Source organism: Cajanus cajan, chromosome 1, assembly GCF_000230855.2.
Source record: "Cajanus cajan strain Asha chromosome 1, NIPB_CcT2T_4, whole genome shotgun sequence".
NCBI lineage: Eukaryota > Viridiplantae > Streptophyta > Magnoliopsida > Fabales > Fabaceae > Cajanus > Cajanus cajan.
In genome coordinates, this window is record NC_138517.1 from 22,840,108 (window position 1) to 22,866,899 (window position 26,792).

Consider the following 26,792-nt stretch of genomic DNA (forward strand, 5'->3'; position numbering starts at 1 on the left):
AGTAAACCACTTCAGATGTTAGGTGGATTCTGAAGTACTCCTCTAAGTATCTATTTGCTACCGGTATGGGTCTGGGTCGAGTCATACCGATGGATGAGGTGACCCCACCAGGGTTACGTGACGACGTAATCCAACTGTATACTTTCCATGAGAGGTTAGGCGTGAGACATGGGTTGCTGACATGTTTCACCGTATCAACACTTGGTTTGGATAGGTGTTGAGGCCAACATTTGGTTTGGATGTGTTGGTTACATCATGGATTATACGGTGGTGTGACTTTGCTTTGGATGTGGATTATGTATATATATATGGTATGAATTGTATACTTTGGTTATGGATTTCTTTAATTAATATGTATGCATTGGCATGGATGTGTATACATTATATTGGTTGGTTTGAATAAATAATTGTTAAAATGATATTTATACTATGGTTGGTTTTATACGTGCTAACCCTTATGTTTCCATGTGGTGGAACTGTGATGATCTCACTATGTGGGGGAGCAGATCAGGTGTGAAGCCATAGGATAGCAAGGAGTCTTCTGGGTAGCTGCTTTGAGAAGTGGCTAGGCTTAGAGCTTGACCAGCACCTAGGGTGTTTCTGTTAATGGTTAATGTTAATATATTTTGGATGACTGTATGATTTTACTGAGAATGACTAATATACTTATGTTTGCTATTATGAAAACAATTTTTACACTCTAGCGTAGCTGGCTTTTGCTCTATTTTTTTTATTATAAATGCTCTTTTATTTTGGTTGGTTATTGATGTGATGACCTAAGGTGGGTCGTTACATCTATGATGATATCAGGACCCCGACAACCAAGAAATGACATAGATGTGTATCTTAGTCCATTGATTGATGACTTGAAAATGTTGTGGGAGACAGGAGTGGTGGTCTTTGATGCATATCGTGAAGAAAAATTTACCATGCGTGCAATGTTATTTTGCACAATAAATGATTTTCTAGCATATGGTAACTTGAGTGGGTATAGTGTGAAGGGTCATTATGCATGTCCTATATGTGAAGAAAACACAAGTTATACCCAATTGAAACATGGGAAAAGACTGTGTACACTAGGCATCGTAAGTTTCTTGTTCGCAGTCAAATATACCGTAGTTTGAAGAAAGCATTCAATGGATGTCAGGAGGATGAAATTGCCTCGACACCGCGCAATGGTGAAGAGGTATATCAGCGGGTGAAGAACATTAACATTGTGTTCGGAAAGACGCAAAAGAAGTCAACTGAGAAAAATATCTGGAAGAAACGATCAATATTCTTTAATCTTCCTTATTGGTGCAAGCTAGATGTTAGACACTGCATAGATGTGATGCATGTGGAGAAAAATGTTTGTGATAGTGTAATTGGGACATTGCTAAACATCAAAGGAAAGATTAAAGATGGAGAGAAAGCACGACAAGATTTGGTGGACATGGGTATACGTTTTGAGTTACATCCTCAGTCTATTGGAAGACGCACTTACTTGCCTCCAGCTTGTCACACTCTATCAAAACAAAAAAAAGCTTTTGTGAGTGCTTACGCAGTGTGAAAGTTCCACAAGGGTACTCCTCAAATGTTAAGAGTCTGGTGTCTATGCAAGATTTGAAGTTAATTGGTTTAAAGTCTCACGATTGTCATGTCTTAATGCAACAACTCTTGCCTGTGGCTATTTGTAACATTTTACCATCTTCTGTTAGAGTTGTTATTACTCGATTGTGTTTATTCTTCAATGCCATTTGCAACAAAGTAATTGACCCTGTAAAGTTAGATGAGTTAGAAAATGAAGTAATCAAAATCTTGTGTCAATTGGAAATGTATTTTCCACCTTCATTTTTTGATATCATGGTGCATTTGATTGTTCATTTGGTTAGGGAGATTCGATTTTGTGGCTCGGTTTATCTTAGATGGATGTACCCTGTTGAGAGATACATGAAGATCTTAAAAGGATATGTCAAGAATCAATACCGCCCAGAAGCTTCTATTATGGAGAGGTACATTGCAGAAGAAGCAATTGAGTTTTGTTCAGGGTACATGCCGAAATCAGAACCAATAGGAATTCCCAAGACTCGACATGATGGGAAACAATTTGGTAAGGGTACTCGAAGTTTAAAGATTAGAACTGTGAGTCGAACAAAAGTTGACCAAGCACATTTGTACATATTGAACAATACTGATGAAGTAATTCCTTGCATATCTGAACACATAGATGAAATCAAGATAGCACACCCCCGAATGAATGAGAAATGGGTATTGAATGAACATAACAAGAGTTTCTTAGCTTGGTTTAAGAAAAAGGTTTACGGTGAGGTTAATGCTTCTAATACACTTTTGAGACTCGCACGTGGGCCTAATAACGATGTCATTACATTTGGTGGGTATGACATTAACAAATATTGTTTCTATACAAAGACAGAAGATGACAAAAGTAGAGTACAAAAAAGTGGGGTTACAATTCAGGCTGAGGCTGTGCACTTTGCTAGTTCTAAAGATAAAAATCCCATTACAACATCCATGAGTTATTTCGGAGTCATACAAGACATATGGGAAATTTATTATGTTATGTTTAGAGTGCCTGTGTTCAAGTGTAAATGGGTTGATGGCAATACGGGTGTGCGGACAGATGATTTAGGATTTACTTTGGTTGATTTGAATAAGGTTGGTTATAAGGATGAACCTTTTATTATGGCATATCAAGCAAGACAAATTTTTTATGTTAGGGATCCACGTAATGAGAAATGGTCAGTGGTCCTCGAAGGAAGAACCATGCATGGAACTCACGAAGATGAGTCTCTAGATATGCATGAGACACCGTCTTTCTCAAGCAGATCATTTGGTCCTATTGTGGACAATGAAGTGGACGAAATACATGCTATTCAAAGTGATCATGATGAAGGAATATGGGAAAACATTCCAACCTAATAGGTTTCTATTTTTGTATTCGTTGTTTTTTTATTAGTTTTTTGTTGCTATATTGTTATTATCTTTTTTACTTTATTTGTCTATTAAGTTAATTCTTTGTTTTAATAATGAGAGTTTAATTTTTTCAGGATTATGGAGGATTCAAGGTCTGGCAGTGGAAGGAGGGAAAGTAGATCTGTCACCCGATTGTCTGGGTTGACAGCTGGACGCATTGCCAAGGAGAGGACAACGGTTGAGGTGGATCCTCGTTCTGGCAAGGCGTCAGGCCCAAATGCTGCCAAGTTTAAGAGCTATTTGGGAGTCCTAGCTCGACGACATGTTTCTATTATCATTCCATCATGGGATGACGTTCAGGAGGCTGACAAGAACCTCATGTGGCAGGATATTCAGGTATATACTTTCACATCCCTTCAATATTATATAACTTAAATACATTATTTATTAATTTTTGTTATTTTCATAGCAAAATTTTGACATTCCCAACACTGAGGTCATGAGGAGGAAGATGTTATCTGCCCTTGCCACCAGGTGGAGAGACTTCAAGACTTTCTTGACACGGGAGTATGTATTTGGAGAGCGACAAAATGAGACTCCTTGTCTAAAGTACCAGATCACTGATGAGGAGTGGATGCAATTTCAAGCCACTCGATTGGACCCTTCTTGGCAGGTTAGTTATTGATAACTCTTACATTGACACAAATACTTAAGGTATATTTTAATTAATCTCATTTTATTTTTTGTATTATTGCAAGCCAAAAGAATAACTACCCAAGAACGACAGAGCAAGAATGATGCACCCCATCTATTGTCAAGAGGGGGATATGAATTAAAAAATAAATAAAATGAAGAAGGCTAGGGTAAAGGCAGCAGGGGTTGAGTTTGCTAACCGTGTGGAGTCACCTCCCCTCCATGAGATGTGGAAAGAAGCCCGGACAAAATCAGATGGGCAAATGACTTCTGAGTCTGCAAGGGTCGTTGCTGATAAAATAGTAAGTAAAAATATACAAACTAAGACTCTTCATTTCAACTCATTTAATTCATAAGTGTAGTTTAGGGTATACTTATTATTAATATGTTGCAGGAGGGTTTAGTTGAGTAGACCACCCAGGGCTCATTTATTTCCCATGGTTGGGATGATATCCTCACAACGGCCATGGGAAGGCCAGAGCACGTAGGCCGCGTGCGTGGTGCTGGTGGTTCTTGGAGCCACCGAGATTTCTTTGGTGCACGATGGAGCACTGTTGACTCTTGCAGTCAAGAGGCTATGCAGAGAATGGAGATGCAGTTTGAAGAGAAATTGAAGAACATTCGAGAAGAGTTTGAACAGAAGTTTGAACTTTTGGCTCGTTCTCAGCAACAGACTACAGTTGCTCATGATGGTGTTCGAGTCAGCACTAAAGGGAGTTGTGCTGTTCCAGATCTCTCAGCGGAACAGACTCACACTGATGTACCAAACTAGTGTGAGTTATATGTTGAGGATGACCCCCCACGGTTAGTGGCTATTGGCCGAGTATTTGAGGGTGGCTCAACCATCCATGGTGTCCCTCTATAGCCAGACTGGACACGGGTTGTGGTTGACCAAGTTCCAGATGCTGCTGCTCCAGTGCCTTTGCCCAATACAGAGGTTCAACTAGTGGGGCAGGCAACCGACACATTCTTAGCTTGGCCAAAGCGTTTGGTCATGCCGCTTTCAGCACGGGCAAAGGTAATACTATTATTACTCTTTTATATTCTTATAATTCTATTATTGTTTAACTAATTTTGATTATTTCTTTAGGATTTTATCAATCGTGGTAAGGAGGTCATGAGAGAACCTTATGTTGATCATGCTAATATCGCAGAAGCTGAGGATGATCCCATATCTAGGCTTCTACCCATATTACCACGATTAAAGAAGAAACCAATTCAATTGCAGTGGGACATTAGAGTTTTTGGAGTTGATAGCTCTGATATTCCACTATACATATCCCTGCCTGATGCATTAGAGATTGTTGGGGGAAACTCCATGTTAAATATATCTATCATACAGTTGTGGGCCATGTAAGTCATATTTTCTTTTATGAGTCTAAATTTACAATAATTACATTTAACTTATAATAATTATTTGTGTTAGGTACATGGACAAATTGAGTGTGGAGTGTTGAAAATTTCGTTGAAACACTTTTGTTATAATTGAAATTTAGTTTAATTCTATCAACGGTCTCAAACACGGCAAGTATACCGGCCGTTCAAGTAGTAAAAATATCGTATCCACAGGGATTAGAAGGTAATATAAGCATTTATTGACTATTCGTGGCTAAAGAATAATTCCAATTTCATAGTTTGTGCAGTGAATGCAAAGTTGTGACTATTGGAATGAAAGCTGTAAATAAATATTGTTTTGTGAGTGGAAAAGGTAAGGAATGGTATTGTGGTATTGTGAGGTTGTGGGGGTCAGATTTCACCAAACGTAACACTAATGTATCCTTAATCTCTTGTTGAATTCATTGCTTAGTCAACCCATAAGTTTACTCAAACCTAATCCCTTAGAGAAAGAGCCTAGGTGCGGATATTGAATATCAATTCCTTGAGTACCCAATATCTACACCCGCATTACGGGCTAGGGTTTAAGACTACTAATGGGTCAAGCTCTATCCCTAGATACAATCACCACTAGGCATATGTTTCAGAACTAGTTTCAAAGGTTATTTTCCAATACCCATGGAACCTTAAATCGTGCAAATGGTGATCAATCCAAAGCAAGCATTAAGAATAGAAACATAAACAACAATGAATGAAACAACATGTATATATATCATAAAAACCAGAAGGATTACAATAGTATTCGTTGGTTACATCTAACCCCACAAAAAATGGGTGAAACCACTCAACAAAGAGGGCAAATACAAAATAGAGATGGAAGAGGAAGTGAAGAACCGAAGGAAAGATCCGCACACGGACGATCCCAAGCCCTGGGAATCCCTTCCGCAGCTCCTGGAGGCGCCCAATGTGAGAATGGGGGTTTCTCCCCCGAAAATGGCTTCAAATACGAGCTTGGGGAGTCAGATTAGGGTTTCGCGCCCGGCGCATAAGTCTTCGCGCCCGGCGCGGGGCCTTCCAGATACTCTCTGCCTTAGGACAAGCCCGGCGCAATTCACATTACGCCCGGCGCAATGGCTCCCAGAGGTGAGATACTCTGTTTTGCTCGCCTGGCGCGGATCACCTTGCGCCCGGCGCAGAACCTCTTCTCTGCTCCTTAGCTTCTTAGATTTCCAATCCTAAGAGTCTTCAACTTTCCACTCTTCCTCAATACCTGCACAAAAAATGAGGTGGATTAAGGTATTGTTAGATGAATTTGGGTTAGTTATATCTGCACACAAAATGAACCAAAAAGAGAACAATTATATTGCAATGGTTCAAAGGATGAGTGGAATTTGTTCAATAAGTCTCATCCAAAAAGAGGTAAAATTGAGACTTAACATGGAGCAAGTACAAGCACAAGTATATAGATTTATTGAGCCTCAATCCATCCAAAAATCAGGAAACACTAAAGTCCACATCCAGCAATATATGCAAACATGGATGAGTGACTCACGAAGAGATATATACATGGCTCCATACATTGATGGGTTAGTTTTTTAGTTGGTTTTTTAATCATGGTAATTTTATACCTAATTTGTTTGTCATACAATGTAGGTCCCATTGGCAGTTAATGGTAATCATTCCTAAGGAATACACCATGGTGTGGTTTTGTTCACTACATCGAAAACCAAGCCACGATATTAAATGCCAATTACAAGGGTAACTAAAATTTTTCATTATCTTTTAAAACTGTAATTATATATATTGGCTAACATCGGTTTTTATTTTAATTAATTAGAATCGTGTCTGGAGTTAATATTTTAAGTGGAAGAAGCAGATCATCAAAGACATTGCACTTCATATACCCTAAGGTTAGAAAATTAATTAATACAGCCAATAATATTTAAATTTATTGACTTTGGAAATAATAGTTATTTGTTTCTCATTTTAGTGTAATAAGCAACAAGACTCGTTTGAATGTGGCTATTACATCATGTATTGGATGAGAGCCATAGTTTCTGCGGGTATTATTGATTCTTGGGCCCAGGTAATTCATATCAAAATTTATTTAAGTATATTTACCTTTACGATAATTAACATTGCATATATTAATGACACTTAAATTAATGTTTCAGGTCTTTCAAGATCCATCTCCATTGCCCGAAGATGAGATGATCAAGATAAGAGAACAATGGACAACTTTTTTTCTTCAAAGTATATAATAGTTAGATTTCTAAGTTTAGTTAGTTAGATATTATGTTTATAGTTTGATAGCATTGACAAACATATGTTTTATAGTTTTTTTAGGATAATAGGATTTACATTGTCATAATTTATGCTTTTTAAGATTTATATATTATTTTCTTTTTGTCATTCAATTTTGAAATATAATTCGAATTTCTATTCTGGACTGCCTGGTTTAGGTTTGATATCCTGGACAATATATATATGTAGGTGTTGGGTATATCAAAAAATAATAAACGTTTTTAAAGAAAAAAGCCAGAATTTACGTCGGACAAGACCATGTCCGACGTAAATTTACGTCGGACCTAGCACTGGCCGATGTAAATTTACGTCGAACATGGTCTTGTCCGACGTAAATTCTGGCACGTTTTTCCCTTTTTTAAGCCCCTTTTTAGGTCGGACAGAGTAAATCTCTGATGTAAATTTACATCGTCTTTGACAGGCGACGTAAATTTACGTCTCCCGTATTAACGTCGGATGCTTTTCCGACGTAAAAGGCTTCAAATATCCGACGTTAAAGACCCCTTTTGTACTAGTGAAGTTTATTATACATGACAATCTCTAATGATTGATGTATATAGATTATTGTTTTCATTTATTTAAATTTTATGATTTTAATTTAATATCTCTATATATAAAGAAAGATATCATTCTCTTGAGATAATTCTACTTTATTCCGACAGAATATTTATAAATGTCAAAATTTTCTCTATATAATATAATTTATATTTAAAATTACTTGTTAAATTGGAACAAATTGTCCTATATTAATTTAAAAGTAATATATTTTTTTTTGGTTCAGCTGGTCCCAAGATTTAACGCGACTGCATACACAAGGCAGGATTCGAACCCCTGACCTTGCTTAAGCGTGGATCAACCCCTACCGCTGAACTACACGCTTGGGGTTTATTAATATATGTATACATTGAATTTAATTATTTAAAATATAATAAATAATTAAATATAATAATTTATTTAAGTGAAATATAATATATTTTTAATTTTTTATTCATCAAAATTACAATAACACATTAAGGTTCAAATCGAGATTCAATATATACTACTCAATCCTTATCACATGGTGGAATAAAAGTAAAGTATGTTTTGCATTAATTTGATTTGGGAGATTTAGACTTAAGTGATCAGATTAAATTATCTTTAGTATCTTTTGCATTAATAATAACTTGAGTCAAATGAATGAGTGTCGTCAAAGTTATTGCATTAAGTGATCAGATTGAAATTATCTTTAGTATCTTTTGCATTAATAATAACTTGAGTCAAATGAATGAGTGTCTTCAAAGTTATTGCATTGTATTGCATAAATAAATAAAAAAACTAATAATATGTTCATTTTCATGTAACTTTCTTATTCGATATATTTTATTAAAAATAATAAAATCTTAAAGATCTCAAATTTTATTTAAAAATTCTCTATATAGCATAACCTAGAAAAGACGAAGTTATTTTTGCAACTCTTATTAATTGTATTTGTAAAGATTGAGTTTGAAGAGACTTGTTTAAAAGAATACTTAGTGTTGAGTCTAGAGAGATCTAGTGAAAGAATACTTGGGTTTGAGCCTAGAGAGGCTTGGTGAAAGAATATATGGTTTGAGCCAAAAGTTACTTGTTAAAGAATATTTGTATCTTGTCGAAAATAGTGAAACTCAATCTGATTAGATTGAGAACTGGTGTGACACCCTTTACCCCGCATATCATAACACATAATAATAAAATTTGAATAATAAAACATTTTATAATTAAAAAAAAATCCAACGTGTTCAAATAGAGAGTACCACATGCATAACTTAACAAAATCAGCAAAATTTTAAATAAAATAAAATAAAAGTAAAGTCTCCAAAAATAATTTAATAAGTGAACATTCTAATTTAATCCTATCTACGCCCCGATGTCACATGTCCTATCAGAGCAAAGCCAAACTCTGAAGCCTAAGCTTCAAAACCTACAATTCCAGCCTCACGCTGATAATCACCTGTACAACAGTCAAAGGAGAACAACAAAAAGAAAAGGGAGTGAGAAACATCTCACTCTAGCTCACAGTGTAGAAATACACACCGAATAGCCAAACACAAACAAGACAGATATAACAGAGATTTATTAATAACAATATTACATCTCACTCATCCAAGACATAAAAATATCAATTAATTATATAACATTGAAAATGCACGTGTATGGACACGGACTACATGTTATCATGCATGTGGCGCCAGTAAAACATCACATGGCATATTGCCGCTAGCAATACATGAAGAGTAGTCTAGGAGTACATGCCGGGTCACACCCTCTGCGCACTCTCACTAGAAGGATATACTACCAGAGTCTCGTCGGGATAGCTAAGCCGCGCAAGATACATCCCATGCACACAATGGGCGAGACTGGGACTTCCAAACCGAGCTATCCCCAAGGACTAATCCCCAAAGCTTTTACACTAGGGGGCCTTCTCTGGCGGTGTATTCCATATCGTACCCTTAAAACACTTATACAAATGATGCATGTCAATCAAGACTCTATGCATTCTCATATCACATTATCATTTCCCATGGTCATATCACATCATCACATTATCTCATCATATTTCATTATCACATTTCATATCAAAACATATTTATTCTCAAAATTAATCACATAGTTACACATTACATTTAACAAGGAATACAATAGAGCAATCAGAAATCAAAACAGAAAATATTTATATTTTGCCTATTTCTCATAGGGTTTCCCATAGGAACCCATAGAACACTCTAAATCATACAATTAATTGCATATAAGAAAAATAATAAGTAAAACAGATACGATTGGGAGAAATCCCTCACACATGAGCATACAAAAAAAATACAGCAAACACAGGATTGGGGGCCAATCCCACTACCCAACATATATTCCCACACCCAGAGCAAGATTTCTCACTCCCCCCTTACCTCGATAAGCAGGAGTCGAATCTTGATGGTCGCCCCCTCTAGGTTCCCCTTCGTCTTCAGAGAGAAAGGAGGAAAAAGATTAGAAAATGAAGAAATGAATTTTAAAGAGTGCAAAAAGCTCTATTTATAGGCACCAGGCCGTGGCCAGAACGGCCTGTTCTGAAACCGGAACGGCCCGTTCTGGATTCCTTCGTCACCCCAAAAATATGTCGCCGGAACGGCCCGTTCTGGACTTATTAATGCTATGTAAAAAATATAAACGAAATGGCCCGTTCTTCAATTGGAATGGCCCGTTCTGGATTCTAAATTTTCTTATAAAATCGTGTACCGGAACGGCCTGTTCTTAAATCGGAATGGCCCGTTCTGGTTTCAAATTTTTCTCATAAAAACATGTCTTGGAACGGCCCGTTTCGATGCAAGATTTATATGTTATTCTAGTAGTTTGGAACAGCCCGTTCCAATTTCGGAAGGGCCCGTTCTGGGCTACTAAAATATAAAATATTTTTTCGTAAATAATTATCATTAAAATATTCATATTCATTAAAAATATCTAAAATACTTTATAAAATCCATTTAATTGGTTAAAATAATCATAAGAATTAATCTCCATATATAAAAATAATAATAACAATTAATTATTACATTAGTAAAAATTTTCAGGATGTTACAATTCTCCCCTCCTTTTAGAAATTTCGTCCCCGAAATTACCTGAAGCAAATAAAAACGGATATGTTTCTTGCATCTGACTTTCTAATTCCCACGTAGCACTTTCTTCAACATTTCCTCCCCAAACAACCTTGACTAAAGGAATTTCCTTACCTCTTAGTTGCTTTACCCTCTTATCCTCAATCCTCAAAGGTATAGTTTCATAGGTGAGGTTATCCTTTAACTGAATGTTGTCGGATTCAACAATATGAGATGGGTCAGAATGTATTTTCTGAGTTGGGAAACATGAAAGACATTATGAAGGTTTGATAGGGATGGAGGTAACACAATTTGGTAAGCTACATCACCAATCCTCTTAAGGACCTGGTAGGGACCAATGAATCGTGGAGTAAGCTTGCGAGATTTAAATGCTCTACCAACTCCAGTCCAAGGAGTTACTTTAAGGAATACATGGTCTCCCTCTTTAAACTCAAGGTCCTTCCTTCTTTTATCATGGTAGCTTTTCTGCCTACTCTGGGATGCTCTCATTTTATCTTGGATCATCCTAACCTTTTCAGTAGTCTGTTGAACTATCTCAGGTCCTAATATAGCATTCTCTCCAGGCTCTACCCAACATAGGGGGGTCCTACATCTTCTACCATACAAAGCCTCATAAGGGGCCATCCCAATACTAGAATGGTAGCTATTATTGTAGGTAAACTCTATCAAAGGTAAGAAACTATCCCAACTACCCCCATGCTCTAAAATGCAAGCCCTCAGCAAGTCTTCCAAAGATTGTATGGTTCTCTCAGTTTGGCCATCTGTTTGGGGATGATAGGCTGAACTCAATCTAAACTTAGTGCCTAAAGCCTTATGCAAGCTCTCCCAAAATCTAGAGGTGAACCTAGGATCTCTATCAGAAACTATACTAGTAGGAACTCCATGCAACCTCACAATCTCACCTATGTACAACTTGGTTAACCTCTCCAAAGGGTATCTAATGTTAATGGGAATAAAATGGGCAGACTTAGTCAATTTATCCACAATGACCCATATAGCATCCAAGTTCTTCACTGTCCTGGGTAACCCAACTACAAAATCCATAGAGATGCTATCCCACTTCCACACAGGCACATCTAAAGGTTGTAACAAACCTGAAGGTCTTTGGTGTTCTACCTTAGCTTTCTGACATATTAGGCAGGCATACACAAATTCCTCTACTTCCCTCTTCATCTTAGGCCACCAAAACATTTTTCTAAGGTCTTGGTACATCTTAGTGGCTCCTGGATGGATACTAAGGCTACTCTTATGACCTTCTTCTAGGATTGCTCTCTTAAGCTCAAGCACACTAGCAATGCATAACCTGTCCTTAAATCTCAATACTCCATCCACTCCAACTCTAAACTCACTCTCCACACCTTGATTCAACTTTTCTACTTGACTCAATCAGAAAGGATCTACCTTTTGACCTTCTCTAATTTCATCTATCAAGCTATTAGTCACTCTCAAGGCTCCCAACTTAATACTCTTAGGGGTCAACTCACACACTAAGCTCATATCTCTAAACTCCTCAATCATACGCAATTCCTTAATCATCAAAGAGGACATTCTCAAAGATTTCCTACTTAAAGCGTCAGCTACAACATTAGCCTTGCCAGGGTGGTAATTCAATTGAAAATCATAATCCTTAAGGAACTCTAACCATCTCCTCTACCTCATATTCAATTCTTTTTTGTCAAACAAGTACTTAAGGCTTTTATGGTCACTAAAAACCTCAAATCTAGATCCAAACAAGTAATGTCTCCACAACTTAAGAACAAATACTACTGCAGCTAATTCAAGGTCATGGGTAGGGTAGTTCTGTTCATGGGTTTTCAATTGCCTAGATGCATAAGCTATTACCTTTCCCTTCTGCATAAGCACCCCTCCTAAACCCATCTTAGAGGCATCACAATACACTACAAAGGTTTCACTAGGGTCAGGTAACACTAAAATAGGGGCACTAGTTAACCTCCTTTTAAGCTCCTGAAAGTTCTCTTCACACTTAGAGTCCCACACAAAAGGTTGGTGCTTCCTAGTCAATTTGGTCAAAGGTAAGGCTAATTTAGAAAAAACCTCTATAAACCTCCTATAATACCCAGCTAGTCCTAGAAAACTCCTAATCTCAAAAACTGACTTAGGTGTTTTCCACTCAAGTACCACTTCCACCTTAGAAGGATCTACAACTATTCCTCCCTCAGAGATCACATGTCCCAAAAAGCTGACACTATTAAGCCAAAAATCACACTTAGACAATTTAGCATATAATTGCTTCTCCTTAAGGGTTTGAAGGACAATCCTAAAGTGCTCAGCATGTTCCTCCCTAGTCTTGAGAATATACAAGGATGTCATCTATGAAGACCACTACAAATCTATCCAAGTAAGGGTGAAAGATCCTATTCATATAATCCATGAATACTCCAGGTGCATTAGTCACACCAAAAGGCATAACTAAATATTCATAGTTCCCATAGCGAGTCCTAAAAGTAGTCTTTGGGATATCCTCAGATTTCACTCGAATTTGGTGGTAACCTGATCTCAAATCTATCTTACTAAACACACAAGCCCCAACTAGTTAGTCCATAAGGTCATCTATTCTAGGCAAAGGATACTTATTCTTAATGGTCACTTTATTCAGTTGCCTATAGTCTACGCACAACCTCATGCTTCCGTTTTTCTTCTTAACCAATAAAACAGGTGCTCCCCAAGGCGAGACACTAGGTCTAATGAATTGTTTCTCTTGAAGCTCTTCTATTTGTTTCTTGAGTTCAGCTAACTCCTTAGGGGACATTCTGTAAGGTGCTATAGATATGGGTGCAGTGCCAGGTACTAAGTCTATGGAAAACTCAATCTCTCTCTTAGGTGGTAAGCTAGACATGTCCTTAGGGAAAACTTCAGGAAACTCACTCACTAAGGGAATCTCACCAAGCTCATGGTTTTTCTCAAGTGTTAAACAGGCAAGAATCATGTAAACCTTTTCATTTTCCTTTAAACAAGTTTTTATTTTATTAGCACTTAAAAACTCCGCACACTTACTCTCACCAAAAGATATGGATTTTTCAAAGCAATTTAGTAGGACATGATTGGAAGATAACCAGTCCATTCCAAGAATGATATCTAGTTGACTAAGAGGCAAACAGATAAGGTCAACTAGAAATTGTCTTTCAGAAATAACAATTGGACATTTAAGACAAATACTAGAAGTAGTTATGGGACCATCTGTGGGGGTTTCTACAACTAGATCATAACTCAAATAAGACACTGGCAATTTCAATTTTTGGACACAGGCAAAAGAAATGAAAGAATGAGTTGCACCAGAGTCGAACAGTACAACAAAAGGATTCTCAGCTATGAAACAAATACCTTGTATTAAATTGTCAGACTGAGCAGCTTCAGCACCACTAAGAGCAAATACTCTTCCAGTAGTCTTTGGACGCTTAGGTTGAGAACTAGCTCCTGTTCCCATCATACGTTGCCTTGGCGGTTGTGGACACTGAGTACTAATATGACCCTTGCCATTACAGTTGAAACATGTTATTTCCTTGTCAGGACAGTTATAGTGCTCATGCCCACGTAGCCCACATTTCTTGCATCGACTAGTAGGTGTAAAAACAGAGCCTCCTACACTAGCAGCACCACTTACGAAAGAATTTCCAGCAACAGATCTACTCTTAGCATGATTTCCTTGAATCTTGGCAGGAGCGGAGTAAGGCTTACTCTTACCTGGAGCACTAGAACTTGCAGCACGCATAGGACCTCCAGCTCCCTTGTAAAAAACAGCACGTGCACGGTTGTCACGGTCGTAGATTCTACTCTTGTTGACAAGCGTCGGGTAGTGATAAATCTCTTGATAATTGATCGCTGTCTTTATCTCAGGACGAAGGCCATTCACAAACTTAATGCACTTAGCCCTTTCACCACTCTCACCATGATAATGAGTACAATAGCGAACCAGAGCATCAAATTTCGCAGCATACTCTGCCACTGTATCATTCCCTTGCTTCAGCTCGAGAAATTCAACTTCCTTCTGACTCCTCACATCATCCGGGAAATACTTCTCAAGGAAGACCTTTTTGAAGTTGTCCCAATTCAATTGCACTCCTCCATCAATCATCCTTTGAAGTGCTCCTTCCCACCAAAAATGGGCATCAGCAGTCAACATGAAGGTAGCCAACCTCACCTTCTGAGCAAGAGGACACTCCATGGCATTGAAAATCTTCTCGATCTCCATTAGCCAATTCATCGCAACATCTGGGTCATATCCTCCTTTGAAAGTAGGTGGATTATTTCGTTGAAATTGCTCCAACCAGTTAGGAGCGACTTCAGCCCTATTATTGTTACTCACAGCTTGTGCCAATGCTTGGAGGGCATCAGCAATCGCACGATCATTTCTACTAGCCATAGTCTAAGAAAATAGTACACAAAATCAAATAAACAAAAGACATAATCAAACATCACGCTAGCATAAATTTCACAATTAATTCATTTTATCATTCATCTATCAAACAAGCACAGTAGACTCATAACTAACGGCCGATTGGATCGACCTGCTCTGATACCACTAAATGTGACACCCTCTACCCCGCATATCATAACACATAATAATAAAATTTGAATAATAAAACATTTTATAATTAAAAAAAAATCCAACGTGTTCAGATAGAGAGTACCACATGCATAACTTAACAAAATCAGCAAAATTTTAAAAAAAATAAAATAAAAGTAAAGTCTCCAAAAATAATTTAATAAGTGAACATTCTAATTTAATCCTATGTACGCCCCGATGTCACATGTCCTATCAGAGCAAAGCCAAACTCTGAAGCCTAAGCTTCATCACCTACAATTCCAGCCTCATGCTGATAATCACCTGTACAACAGTCAAAGGAGAACAACAAAAAGAAAAGGGAGTGAGAAACATCTCACTCTAGCTCACAGTGTAGAAATACACACCGAATAGCCAAACACAAACAAGATAGATATAACAGAGATTTATTAATAACAATATTACATCTCACTCATCCAAGACATAAAAATATCAATTAATTATATAACATTGAAAATGCACGTGTATGGACACGGACTACATGTTATCATGCATGTGGCGCCAGTAAAACATCACATGGCATATTGCCGCTAGCAATACATGAAGAGTAGTCTAGGAGTACATGCCGGGTCACACCCTCTGCGCACTCTCACTAGAAGGATATACTACCAGAGTCTCGTCGGGATAGCTAAGCCGCGAAAGATACATCCCATGCACACAATGGGCGAGACTGGGACTTCCAAACCGAGCTATCCCCAAGGACTAATCCCCAAAGCTTTTACACTAGGGGGTGTGACACCCTCTACCCCATTATTAATATACAACAAATGTAACAATAAAATATTTCTTTTCTTCTTTTTGGGTAAATAAAATCTTTCATAGTTGACAAATATTTCAAATATAACAAGGTAGAAGATTCACATTCGTAACTCATAAATCATAACTCCAGTGCAAAAATTATAAAAGAAAAGAAGTTAAGATTTTCAATACAATTTAGTGTAAAACAAGAAATCATATATATACAAATAATAATAAAGGAAATATAAATTAACTCCAGTAAAGGTGGCAGTGCCTCCTGGTTAGGAATTAATTTATACTCCCAAATCATATAATAAAAATATAACAAAAATGTACATCTTGGTCTTTTATCAAGAACGTTCAAATTACAATTCTTAACATATATTTTCCTTGAATTATACATGTTATCTACGTTATCTCTTCGTTAGAAATTACAAAAGAAGAGAAACTAAAGTTATAAAAACAATAACATATTAAACTAAAATAACTATGCCCCGATGTCACATCCTATCAGAGCATGCCCAATTGAAGCCTTTAAGCCTCATCACCAACATCCTCATGATGCTGATCATCTGCAACACAATTTAAAACATATACAAAAACAACAAGGGAGTGAGAAACATCTCACTCAGTTTCAGGTGCAGAAATAAAGGTTAAATAGCCCACACACACACGACAAATATAAGTCACATGTAAATAACATACATAAATAATCAAATATCACATATATATTCATTTATCATGCTATGATGTCATGGACTCAACTCATAAATGCATGCATGTGGCGCCATACGGAAGATTCACAATTCATCGTTGGTGACCCTAAAGTACACCTTGTTAGCATGTTACATCGTGGGTGACCCTAAGGTACACCTTGTTAGTCGTGGGTGACCCTAAGGTACACCTTGTTAGTCGTGGGTGACCCTAAGGTACACCTTGTTAGTCGTGGGTGACCATAAGGTACACCTTGTTAGTCGTGGGTATGCGGCCTCAGCGGCACACCTGGAGTAATATATGCATATGATGCATGTCATACATTCATAATCTCATGGACTCAACATTTAACTTATTACATAATTTCATTTAATACATCATGTCCTCATTTTTCATAGTCTCATAATCATAGTTTGTCTCAATAGTCCATTCTTAAGTCTCCTGTCATTTGTCCATATTTCACTAGGTCATGTCATAAATACTCCTCATAAGGTCCGCACAGGAATTCACAGAGATCCAGAGAGCATTCTTGTTCATATTAAACCTCATTTATTATTAACATTAATTTCATATTCATTTATTACTTTCAACAAAGAACAAAGTAGAATAAATAGAAAATCGGACAGAACAACGGCACCTTTAACAAAAACAAAGTAGAGTAAATAGAAAATCAAACAGAACAACGGCACCTTCAACAAAGAACAAAGTAAAGTAAATAGAAAATCAAACAGAACAACGGTATCTTCAACAAGGAACAAAATAGAGTAAATAGAAAATCAGACAGAACAACGGCAAGGGATTGGGGGCCAATCCGACAAACAACTATCCAACAATTATCCCCACACCCCTGAGCGAGGTTCTCACTCCCCCCCTTACCTGGATAAGCGGAGTTGAAACTTGGGCAGGGCCTCCTCTGGATTCTCTCTTTCTTCCCTCTCTTTCTCTCTTCCTTCCTCTCTCTCTCTCTCTCTCTCTCTCTCTCCTCTTTCTCTCTCTAAGATTATCACTTCTTGCTCGGTATAAAATTTTCACCCCCCTTGGCCCTATTTATAGGCAAACTGGTGTACCCGGAACGGCCCGTTCCGGATCCTTCGAATTTGTGCAAATTTCTCAACTGGAACGGCCCGTTCCAAAATCGGAACGGCCCGTTCCCAAAAAGCAGAACGGCCCGTTCTAAAACCAGAACGGCCCGTTCTCAATCTCAGCAGAACGGCTCGTTCTCCCTCCGGAACGGCCTGTTCTCCATACCAGAACGGCCCGTTCCAGGCCCGTTCTGGGACTACAAAAACCTCACATTTTCAACATTTGGAACGGCCCGTTTCACTTTTGGAACGGCCCGTTCCGGAACCCAAAATACCCCTATAACTTTATTAAAATTATGAAAATGCCATTAAAATAATAATAATAAAAATTTGGGTGTTACAGGGGGCCTTCTCTGGCGGTGCATTCCATATCGTACCCTTAAAACACTTATGCAAATGATGCATGTCAATCAAGACTCTATGCATTCTCATATCACATTATCATTTCCCATGGTCATATCACATCATCACATTATCTCATCATATTTCATTATCACATTTCATATCAAAACATATTTATTCTCAAAATTAATCACATAGTTACACATTACATTTAACAAGGAATACAATAGAGCAATCAGAAATCAAAACAGAAAATATTTATATTTTGCCTATTTCTCATAGGGTTTTCCATAGGAACCCATAGAACACTCTAAATCATACAATTAATTGCATATAAGAAAAATAATAAGTAAAAAAGATACGATTGGGAGAAATCCCTCACAAATGAGCATACAAAAAAAATACAGCAAACACAGGATTGGGGGCCAATCCCACTACCCAGCATATATTCCCACACCCAGAGCAAGATTTCTCACTCCCCCCTTACCTCGATAAGCAGGAGTCGAATCTTGATGGTCGCCCCCTCTAGGTTCCCTTTCGTCTTCAGAGAGAAAGGAGGAAAAAGATTAGAAAATGAAGAAATGAATTTTAAAGAGTGCAAAAAGCTCTATTTATAGGCACCAGGCCGTGGCCAGAACGGCCTGTTCTGAAACCGGAACGGCCCGTTCTGGATTCCTTCGTCACCCCAAAAATATGCCGCCGGAACGGCCCGTTCTGGACTTATTAATGCTATGTAAAAAATATAACTGAAACGGCCCGTTCTTCAATTGGAATGGCCCGTTCTGGATTCTAAATTTTCTTATAAAATCGTGTACCGGAACGGCCTGTTCTTAAATCGGAACGGCCCGTTCTGGTTTCAAATTTTTCTCATAAAAACATGTCTTGGAACGGCCCGTTTCGATGCAAGATTAATATGCTATTCTAGTAGTTTGGAACAGCCCGTTCCAATTTCAGAACGGCCCGTTCTGGGCTACTAAAATATAAAATATTTTTTCGTAAATAATTATCATTAAAATATTCATATTCATTAAAAATATCTAAAATACTTTATAAAATCCATTTAATTGGTTAAAATAATCATAAGAATTAATCTCCATATATAAAAATAATAATAACAATTAATTATTACATTAGTAAAAATTTTCAGGATGTTACAACTGGACGTAGTTTCTAGGTTGGAGACGAACTATATAAAACACTTGTGTCATTTCATTTGTTTCTACTGCTTCATTTGATTACCTTCCACCACTTCATCTGTTTGTGTTTCTCACTATCTTACTGAAAAAAATGCGAATTTTTGATATACACTATTCAACTTCTCTTCTAATGTGTATCTATTCCTCCAACAATGATTATTTGTACAATTAATGTGGTATTTAATTTAAAACCTAATTTATATAATAATAATAATAATTAATAGATATAATAAAAAATTATTATGTATTATTAGTTTAATATGTTTAAGTGTATTTTTATAGTTTTAACTTATTGTTATTTTTTGTGTAAAGAAAAGTTATTATTATTTTTAATTTACAATAGAAAAGTTGATTGTAAAGAATTTAAAAATTAATGTATACATTAATGAGTTTTATACATTTATTGACCTTATTATAACTAATGCATATCATATTTAAGATAATTACCTATTGACCTTATTATAACTAATGCATATAATATTTAAGGTAATTATCGATTAATTTATTTTACACCTACTGAATAATGTTAATGTTTAATAATATTGTATCTATTAAAAAATTAATTATTTATTATAATTTTAAATTATTATCATGTAGTAATTTCATGTAAGATTATTTAAAATAATGTTATTGTAATAATTTATTTATATATAGTGTGATAATTGACTGTTGTTTCATTTGCTTTGTTTACTTCTTCATTCAATAAATACAAACCATTTACTTTTCAAGAAAACTATGATAGCTTAAATATTATTTTAAAAGAGAATTTCATTCTATTGTAATTTTAATTATAGTCCATTTGTTAGATTTTTCATTCAATTAATATAAAAAATTTTCTTAAAAAGATCCATTATAATTCAAACATTTATTTAAAAGAGTTATTTTCTAAGTTTAATGCTCCAAAAAAATATTAAAAAAACATAAAAAAGAATCCATATAAATAAATATATTAAATTTATAAAATAATATTTAAAATTAAGTAAATAATTTTTAGTATAAATAATTAAATAATATTCAAAAGGTACAACATCTTAAACAACTAATTGATTCTTGAATATTTTATTTTTTGTTTGTGATTTTATAATAAAAACTGTTTCTATATAAATCGTTCTTTAAAAATATGGCTTTTTTATTTATTGTAATATATATATATATATATATATATATATATAACAATAGCATAATTTGTATAATATTTACAAAATTAACAGATTTTACTATACTTTTTAGAATGTTCCTTTTCCAATCTCCATTCTTCGAAGGAGATTTTGTGCTTTTATAATATTTTTAATGAGAAATCGGGGTTGGCCGTCAAAATTTCTCACAACAACTTATTTATTTATTTTTAGTTTTAAAATTTAAATTTTAATGATTAATTTAATTTATCAAAATAATTAAATAATTAGTGAATAAAATTATTAATTGATAATTAAATTTTATATTTTGTAGAATTAAAGAATTATATTTTAGAAAAATAATGTAATTTATAAATTTAAAAATATATTTTTGTCAAAATTAATTTAATTTGACTTGTAAAAATCAAGGATTAAAATGGCACATAAGATAAACATGTGCACAGATGCTCTGACGCGGTGTAATCAATGATATATAAGAACATGCATGCACACAAAGGCTTTAACATGGTGTTACTAATGACACATAAGGATAGACACGTATATCAATGTTTTGATGTGGTGTCATTAATGGAACATAATGACAGTCAGGCACACAAATGCTCTGATGCAATAACCATAATTAACCTCCAATGGCACTACCATAAATGGATGGCGAAGATTGACCCAACCAAATAAATGACACACATGTTAATATAGTAATCCAATGGATCATATGCTTTTGCTTAAGAGACAATTTCTCCACAGATATGTGTCCATTGCTCAAATGGTGAGTTTAACACAAATCAACAACACACATGTACTAATATAGTAATCTAATGGATCATATGCCCTTACTTAGGAGACAATTTCTCGATAGATCTTCGTCCATTGCTGAGTTTAGCACAATCCTAGCATTATTTTTCCATATATCTTCATTATTGTATTGATTTCATTAGTTTTATATGTACAGGACCCCATCACAAATCTTATTGAATCATACTCATTTACAATCCCCCTCCAAATCCTTTGATAGAATCATTGTTAGAGAGAGTTGGGTTTGCTAAAGTTGTAAAGATTAGACACTTCAAGATTGATCATTCTCTAATCACATATCTTATGAAAAGATGGAGTATAGAAACTCACATATTTCATCTTCCAATAAGGAATGTACGATAACTCTACAAGATGTTATAGTACACCTAGGTATCAAAATTGACAAGAGAGCTATTACTAGACCTGGTTATTTAGATTGACAAGAGACCTGGTTATTTACAAGATGTTTGGCGATGTTATATAGAGACTTGTGTCATACAACTTATCCAAACTCTCGCACAATTGGTGGGTGTGCAACGTTGTTGCAATTTTGGGCATGGTATTGCATGCCTTTCATTGCACCACGAGTTAATTGTGAACCATCATATCCACTTGCGGTCAGGTAAACAATAATCATTCATTATGCTATATGTACTCATATACCAAATAGACTAAAATATAAATTTATGTGACTAGATGGGGTGGACGAGGGTTAAATACACTAGAATCCCTCATAGTGACATCATTAGATAAAGATCAAGAATTAACCACGTGACTCAAGAGCATGTTAGAAAATACTCTTGTGTTTTACTCAACTTATTTATATTGTACTAAGTTTAATTTTTACAGTTTGATGGATGTCCTATAAAGGTTTAGAAAACATTTTGCCACGTACTACATTTCATAAGTCCAATGTGTGGACAACTTGTATTGCTTTAGTTTATTTTTCAATCATTGAATGACAACAAACTAATAGAGTCAAACTACAATTTGGATTGTGTTAAGATGTTTCAGATTCACCACAAAATTTGGATTATCTTTACCACATGGACATGAGAGGAAACTACTACACAAATTAGGCTAAAACACACACGAAATGGCTCAATATTTGGCAAAATAGGTAACAACAAATCTTAGTGGGAACACTTACCCAAGGCCCTCTAATGCACAGACGTGAATACGTAGAATAGTATCGTGTCAATTCTATTCATTTTCTATTTGTACAACAACAATTTCGATTTAGTAGTTGAATGCAACACAAATTATCATGTACAAATGTCAACTAGAACTAGGCAACTCAACCTCCTATTGTCGACATAATAATAACCAAGGAAATAAATCATCTCATTATTCTCTGCATCGTCATTCATTTGCATTCAATCCATCATAACAATTGCTAACAAATAATTTAGACTATCATCAAAGCTCTCTTACATCTCCTTCAAGAGATGAGTTTATAAACAACTTGTTCGGTGAAAACCTTAGTATGCCAAAATTAGTCCAGACTTATCTTTGATGTATGTAACCAATTAGTGTTCCACCAATTCACCAACTAGAGCCAGATAGCTCTTCTACATTGTATGACTCCAATTGTTCAACTTATTAGTCATCGTTGTCTCTCTTTTTGATCAATTTAAATTCACAAGAGAATGTGTATCAATAACAATCAACAATTGGTAATTAACAAAATCAAACCCAACAATATGTACAATCACGTCAAAATTAAGGACATATCAAACGACAATCGTCGTGTAAAATTAGACACTATTATGACGACTAATCATTTTTATTAACATGTAATTTTAATTTAAAATTTTAATCAAATAACATTTTTCATCACTTTTCAATTTAATTAATATTATTTGATTATAAATAATTAATTTAACTATGGAAATAATAATTAAAAATTTATCCAATTAATTATCATTACTTAATTATTATCACAATATTTATTAAAGTAATTATTTTTAAAATATTTTTAACTAGATAAATCATATTATTTTTTTTATCACCGATTATCATCACAGCCTAAATTAAATTAATTTTGACAAAATTATTTTTAAATTTATAAATCAGATTATTTTTCTAAGGTATAATCCTGTGAATTTATAGAATAAAAAATTTAATTATAAATTAATAATTTTATTTACTAATTATTTAATTATGTTTTATGAGTTAACTTAATTAAATTAATCTTTCAAAATTTAAATTTAAATTTAAAATTAAATAAATAAAAAAAGTTGCCGTGAGAAATTCGGATGGTCAATCCAATTTCTCAACAACATATATCATTAAAAAAAAAATTTCCTTTTCAAGAATCAAAATTAAAAAGGGACATTCTTAAAAGTATAATAAAATGCGCTAATTTAATAAGTATTATACAACTTGTATTATTATTATACATATTTATTTATTTTGTAATAAAAATAAAAGTCACTTTTTATCTATTACTTTTTATTTCTATTTTATTAGGACTATTTTAACATTAAATTACATTATATATGCATCAATTATCCTTTAATTTTTGTTTTTTAACATCTCTTCTCTCACTTTGCTTAACATTTCTCACCAATTATTTTTACGTACACTCACTTATATTTACTAACATAACTTTTCTTTTCATTTTATTTTCTTTATTTTTTATTTTACAAGAAATACATCGAGGCCCCACTTGTTTATATAATTTGTGTTCTATAACAAAAACACATCTCAAAATGGAGGCTACAGCTACACTTACAATTTTTCAAACAAATGTATCAAAGAATGTTTTCAGAATGTAATGTAAGAAAAATTAGAAACAAAGTAATTCGATGATTGTACTTTTTAATTAATGAATAGATTGAATTTTTGTGATAAATATTATATTATAAATATTAAATTGTGATACTTTATCTAAAAAACAACTAAGAAAATGTGGATTCAAAATGTGGATTATGAAATCGTCTTGAGCATGAAATGCCACTTTATAGAAGTAGATTCTAGATAAGTTAAGAGACAAAAGTAAAATATGCTGATTTTGGGTTGCGAAACCCCATATCCAAACGGGGAAGAAGAACAAGAATCTTGTCCATGAAATGGTTGTTTCTACCGTGCCATCTATAACGGCAAACCTACACCACTTGTCAAATCCACCTTCTAACTCCAATGATTCCCATCTTCGTAGAACCCTAATCTCACTCCTTAACGAGAACCGCAAGAACCTGAAACATGTTCAATCAATACACGCTCAAGCCATAAAAACCAGAACTTCACAAGACCCTTTTGTAGCCTTCGAACTTCTTCGCCTATATTGCAAGCTGAACACCATCCACCACGCCACCAAGCTCTTCCGCTGCACCCAAAACCCAAACGTGTACCTTTACACTTCCCTCATTGATGGGTTTGTGTCCTTTGGCTCTTACAACGATGCCATCGACTTGTTTTGCCAAATGGGTCATAACCTTGTTATGGCTGATAGCTATGCGGTCACTGCAGTGTTGAAAGCCTGCGTGCTCCAACGCGCTTTGGAAAGGGCCAGAGAGGTTCATGGGCTTGTTTTGAAATCTGGGTTGTGTTTGGATCGGTCCATAGCGTTGAAGCTGATTGAGTTGTATGGGAAATGCGGGGTGTTGGAAGATGCGTGGAAGGTGTTTGGTAAAATGCCTGAACGAGATGTCGTGGCGTGTACCGTTATGATGGGTTCGTTTTTTGATTGTGGGAGGGTTGAGGAGGCGATTGGGGTGTTCAATGAGATGAGGACGCGGGACACTGTGTGTTGGACGGCGGTGATCGATGGGTTGGTGAGGAATGGGGAGTTCAATAGGGGGTTGGAGATGTTTAGGGAGATGCAGGTGAAGGGTGTGGAGCCTAATGAGGTTACCTTTGTTTGTGTGTTGTCTGCCTGTGCTCAGTTGGGAGCATTGGAGCTCGGTCGATGGATTCGCGCTTACATGCGCAAGTGTGGGGTTGAGGTTAACCGGTTTGTCGCCGGCGCGTTGATCAACATGTATTCGAGGTGTGGTGACATTGATGAGGCACTATCATTGTTTGATGGGGTGAGAATGAAAGATGTGTCTACTTATAATTCCATGATTGGGGGTTTGGCTTTGCATGGGAAGAGCATCGAGGCTGTTGAATTGTTTAGGGAAATGCTTGAGGAGAGGATTAGGCCAAATGGTATAACATTTGTTGGGGTTTTGAATGCTTGTAGCCATGGAGGGTTGGTGGATCTGTGTTGTGAGATATTTCATTCAATGGAAACGGTTCATGGGGTTGAACAAGAGGTGGAGCACTATGGCTGCATGGTTGACATTCTTGGTAGGGTAGGTAGGCTTGAAGAGGCCTTTGACTTCATTGGGAGGATGGGAATAGAAGCTGATGATAAAATGCTTTGTTCTTTATTAAGTGCTTGTAAAATCCATAGGAACATAGAGATAGGAGAAAAGGCTGCAAAACTTTTGAGCGAACATTCTAGGATAGATTCTGGATCCTTCATCATGCTGTCAAATTTCTATGCTTCTTTGGGAAGATGGAATTATGCTGCAGATGTTAGAGAAAAGATGGAGAAGGGAGGAATCATAAAGGAACCAGGTTGTAGTTCTATTGAAGTCAATAATGCAATTCATGAGTTCCTTTCAGGAGACCTTAGACACCCAGAGAGGAAAAGAATCTACAAGAAGTTGGAGGAGTTAAACTATTTGACAAAGTTGGAAGGTTATTCACCAGCAACTGAAGTTGCTTTACATGATATTGATGATAAAAAGAAGGAATTGGCTTTGGCTGTACATAGTGAGAGACTTGCTATATGCTATGGATTAATCTCAACTGAAGCTTACACGACTCTTAGAATTGGGAAAAATTTAAGGATATGTGATGATTGCCACGCAATGATCAAGCTCGTAGCAAAGATTACTAGGCGGAAAATTGTGGTTAGAGATCGCAATAGATTCCACCATTTTGAAAACGGAGAATGTTCTTGTAAGGATTACTGGTGAGTAATAAACAGTTTTTGTATAAATTGAAAACAAATGTTAGAGTTCAATTGATAAAAGAGAAAAAGACAATAAGAAATATTGTTTTCTTCAATATAAACAAGAATATTAATTGTATTTTTATATAATCTGTATTATTATAGCTTCTATAAACAGATTAAAAAAACAACTGCAACAATATTAAATGAAAGGATAAAAATATATGAGAACTTCATGCTATTTGGGACGTTGAGAGAGATTAGAGAAAGATTAATTTAGATATAATGAGTGATATATCATCATAAGAAAGAAAAAAGGTATTAAATAGGTGTTTTTTTTTTTATATATATATATAGGACGACCAATTATTTTCTAAATCGAGTCTCTTTTATT

The 26,792-nt window shown here is 35.4% G+C and overlaps 3 protein-coding genes across 3 annotated transcripts; 2 read left to right on the forward strand and 1 right to left on the reverse strand.

The window, feature by feature from the left end:
- The first annotated feature begins 1,908 nt into the window (after positions 1 to 1,908).
- Positions 1,909 to 3,598, forward strand: LOC145953038 (uncharacterized). Its single transcript, XM_083066499.1, has 3 exons — positions 1,909 to 2,027; positions 3,048 to 3,309; positions 3,383 to 3,598. The coding sequence occupies exons 1-3, from the start codon at positions 1,909 to 1,911 to the stop codon at positions 3,596 to 3,598; spliced, it is 597 nt and encodes a 198-aa protein (XP_082922625.1).
- A 9,453-nt stretch (positions 3,599 to 13,051) lies between these two features.
- Positions 13,052 to 15,371, reverse strand: LOC145953042 (uncharacterized). Its single transcript, XM_083066531.1, has 5 exons — positions 15,355 to 15,371; positions 15,028 to 15,238; positions 14,211 to 14,916; positions 13,884 to 14,108; positions 13,052 to 13,074 (listed from the first exon to the last, which is right to left on the reverse strand). The coding sequence occupies exons 1-5, from the start codon at positions 15,369 to 15,371 to the stop codon at positions 13,052 to 13,054; spliced, it is 1,182 nt and encodes a 393-aa protein (XP_082922657.1).
- Positions 15,372 to 24,413: 9,042 nt separating this feature from the next.
- OTP80 (Tetratricopeptide repeat (TPR)-like superfamily protein) lies at positions 24,414 to 26,457 on the forward strand. The gene has a single exon (XM_020365796.3). The coding sequence runs from the start codon at positions 24,525 to 24,527 to the stop codon at positions 26,421 to 26,423; it is 1,899 nt and encodes a 632-aa protein (XP_020221385.2). The 5' UTR covers positions 24,414 to 24,524; the 3' UTR covers positions 26,424 to 26,457.
- Positions 26,458 to 26,792: the final 335 nt, after the last annotated feature.

What these genes read in the sequence shown, in the direction of transcription:
- LOC145953038 (XM_083066499.1), top strand. Translation starts at nt 1,909, where the DNA reads ATGTACCCTGTTGAGAGATACATGAAGATCTTAAAAGGATATGTCAAG. An exon ending in GCAATTGAGTTTTGTTCAGG is followed by an intron (nt 2,028 to 3,047) that starts GTACATGCCGAA and finishes TAATTTTTTCAG; the next exon opens with GATTATGGAGGATTCAAGGT. An exon ending in TCATGTGGCAGGATATTCAG is followed by an intron (nt 3,310 to 3,382) that starts GTATATACTTTC and finishes TTATTTTCATAG; the next exon opens with CAAAATTTTGACATTCCCAA.
- LOC145953042 (XM_083066531.1), bottom strand. An exon ending in AGTGTCCTCTTGCTCAGAAG is followed by an intron (nt 14,917 to 15,027) that starts GTGAGGTTGGCT and finishes AACTTCAAAAAG; the next exon opens with GTCTTCCTTGAGAAGTATTT. An exon ending in ATCCATATCTTTTGGTGAGA is followed by an intron (nt 13,075 to 13,883) that starts GTAAGTGTGCGG and finishes TTGGCTTAATAG; the next exon opens with TGTCAGCTTTTTGGGACATG.
- OTP80 (XM_020365796.3), top strand. Translation starts at nt 24,525, where the DNA reads ATGGTTGTTTCTACCGTGCCATCTATAACGGCAAACCTACACCACTTG.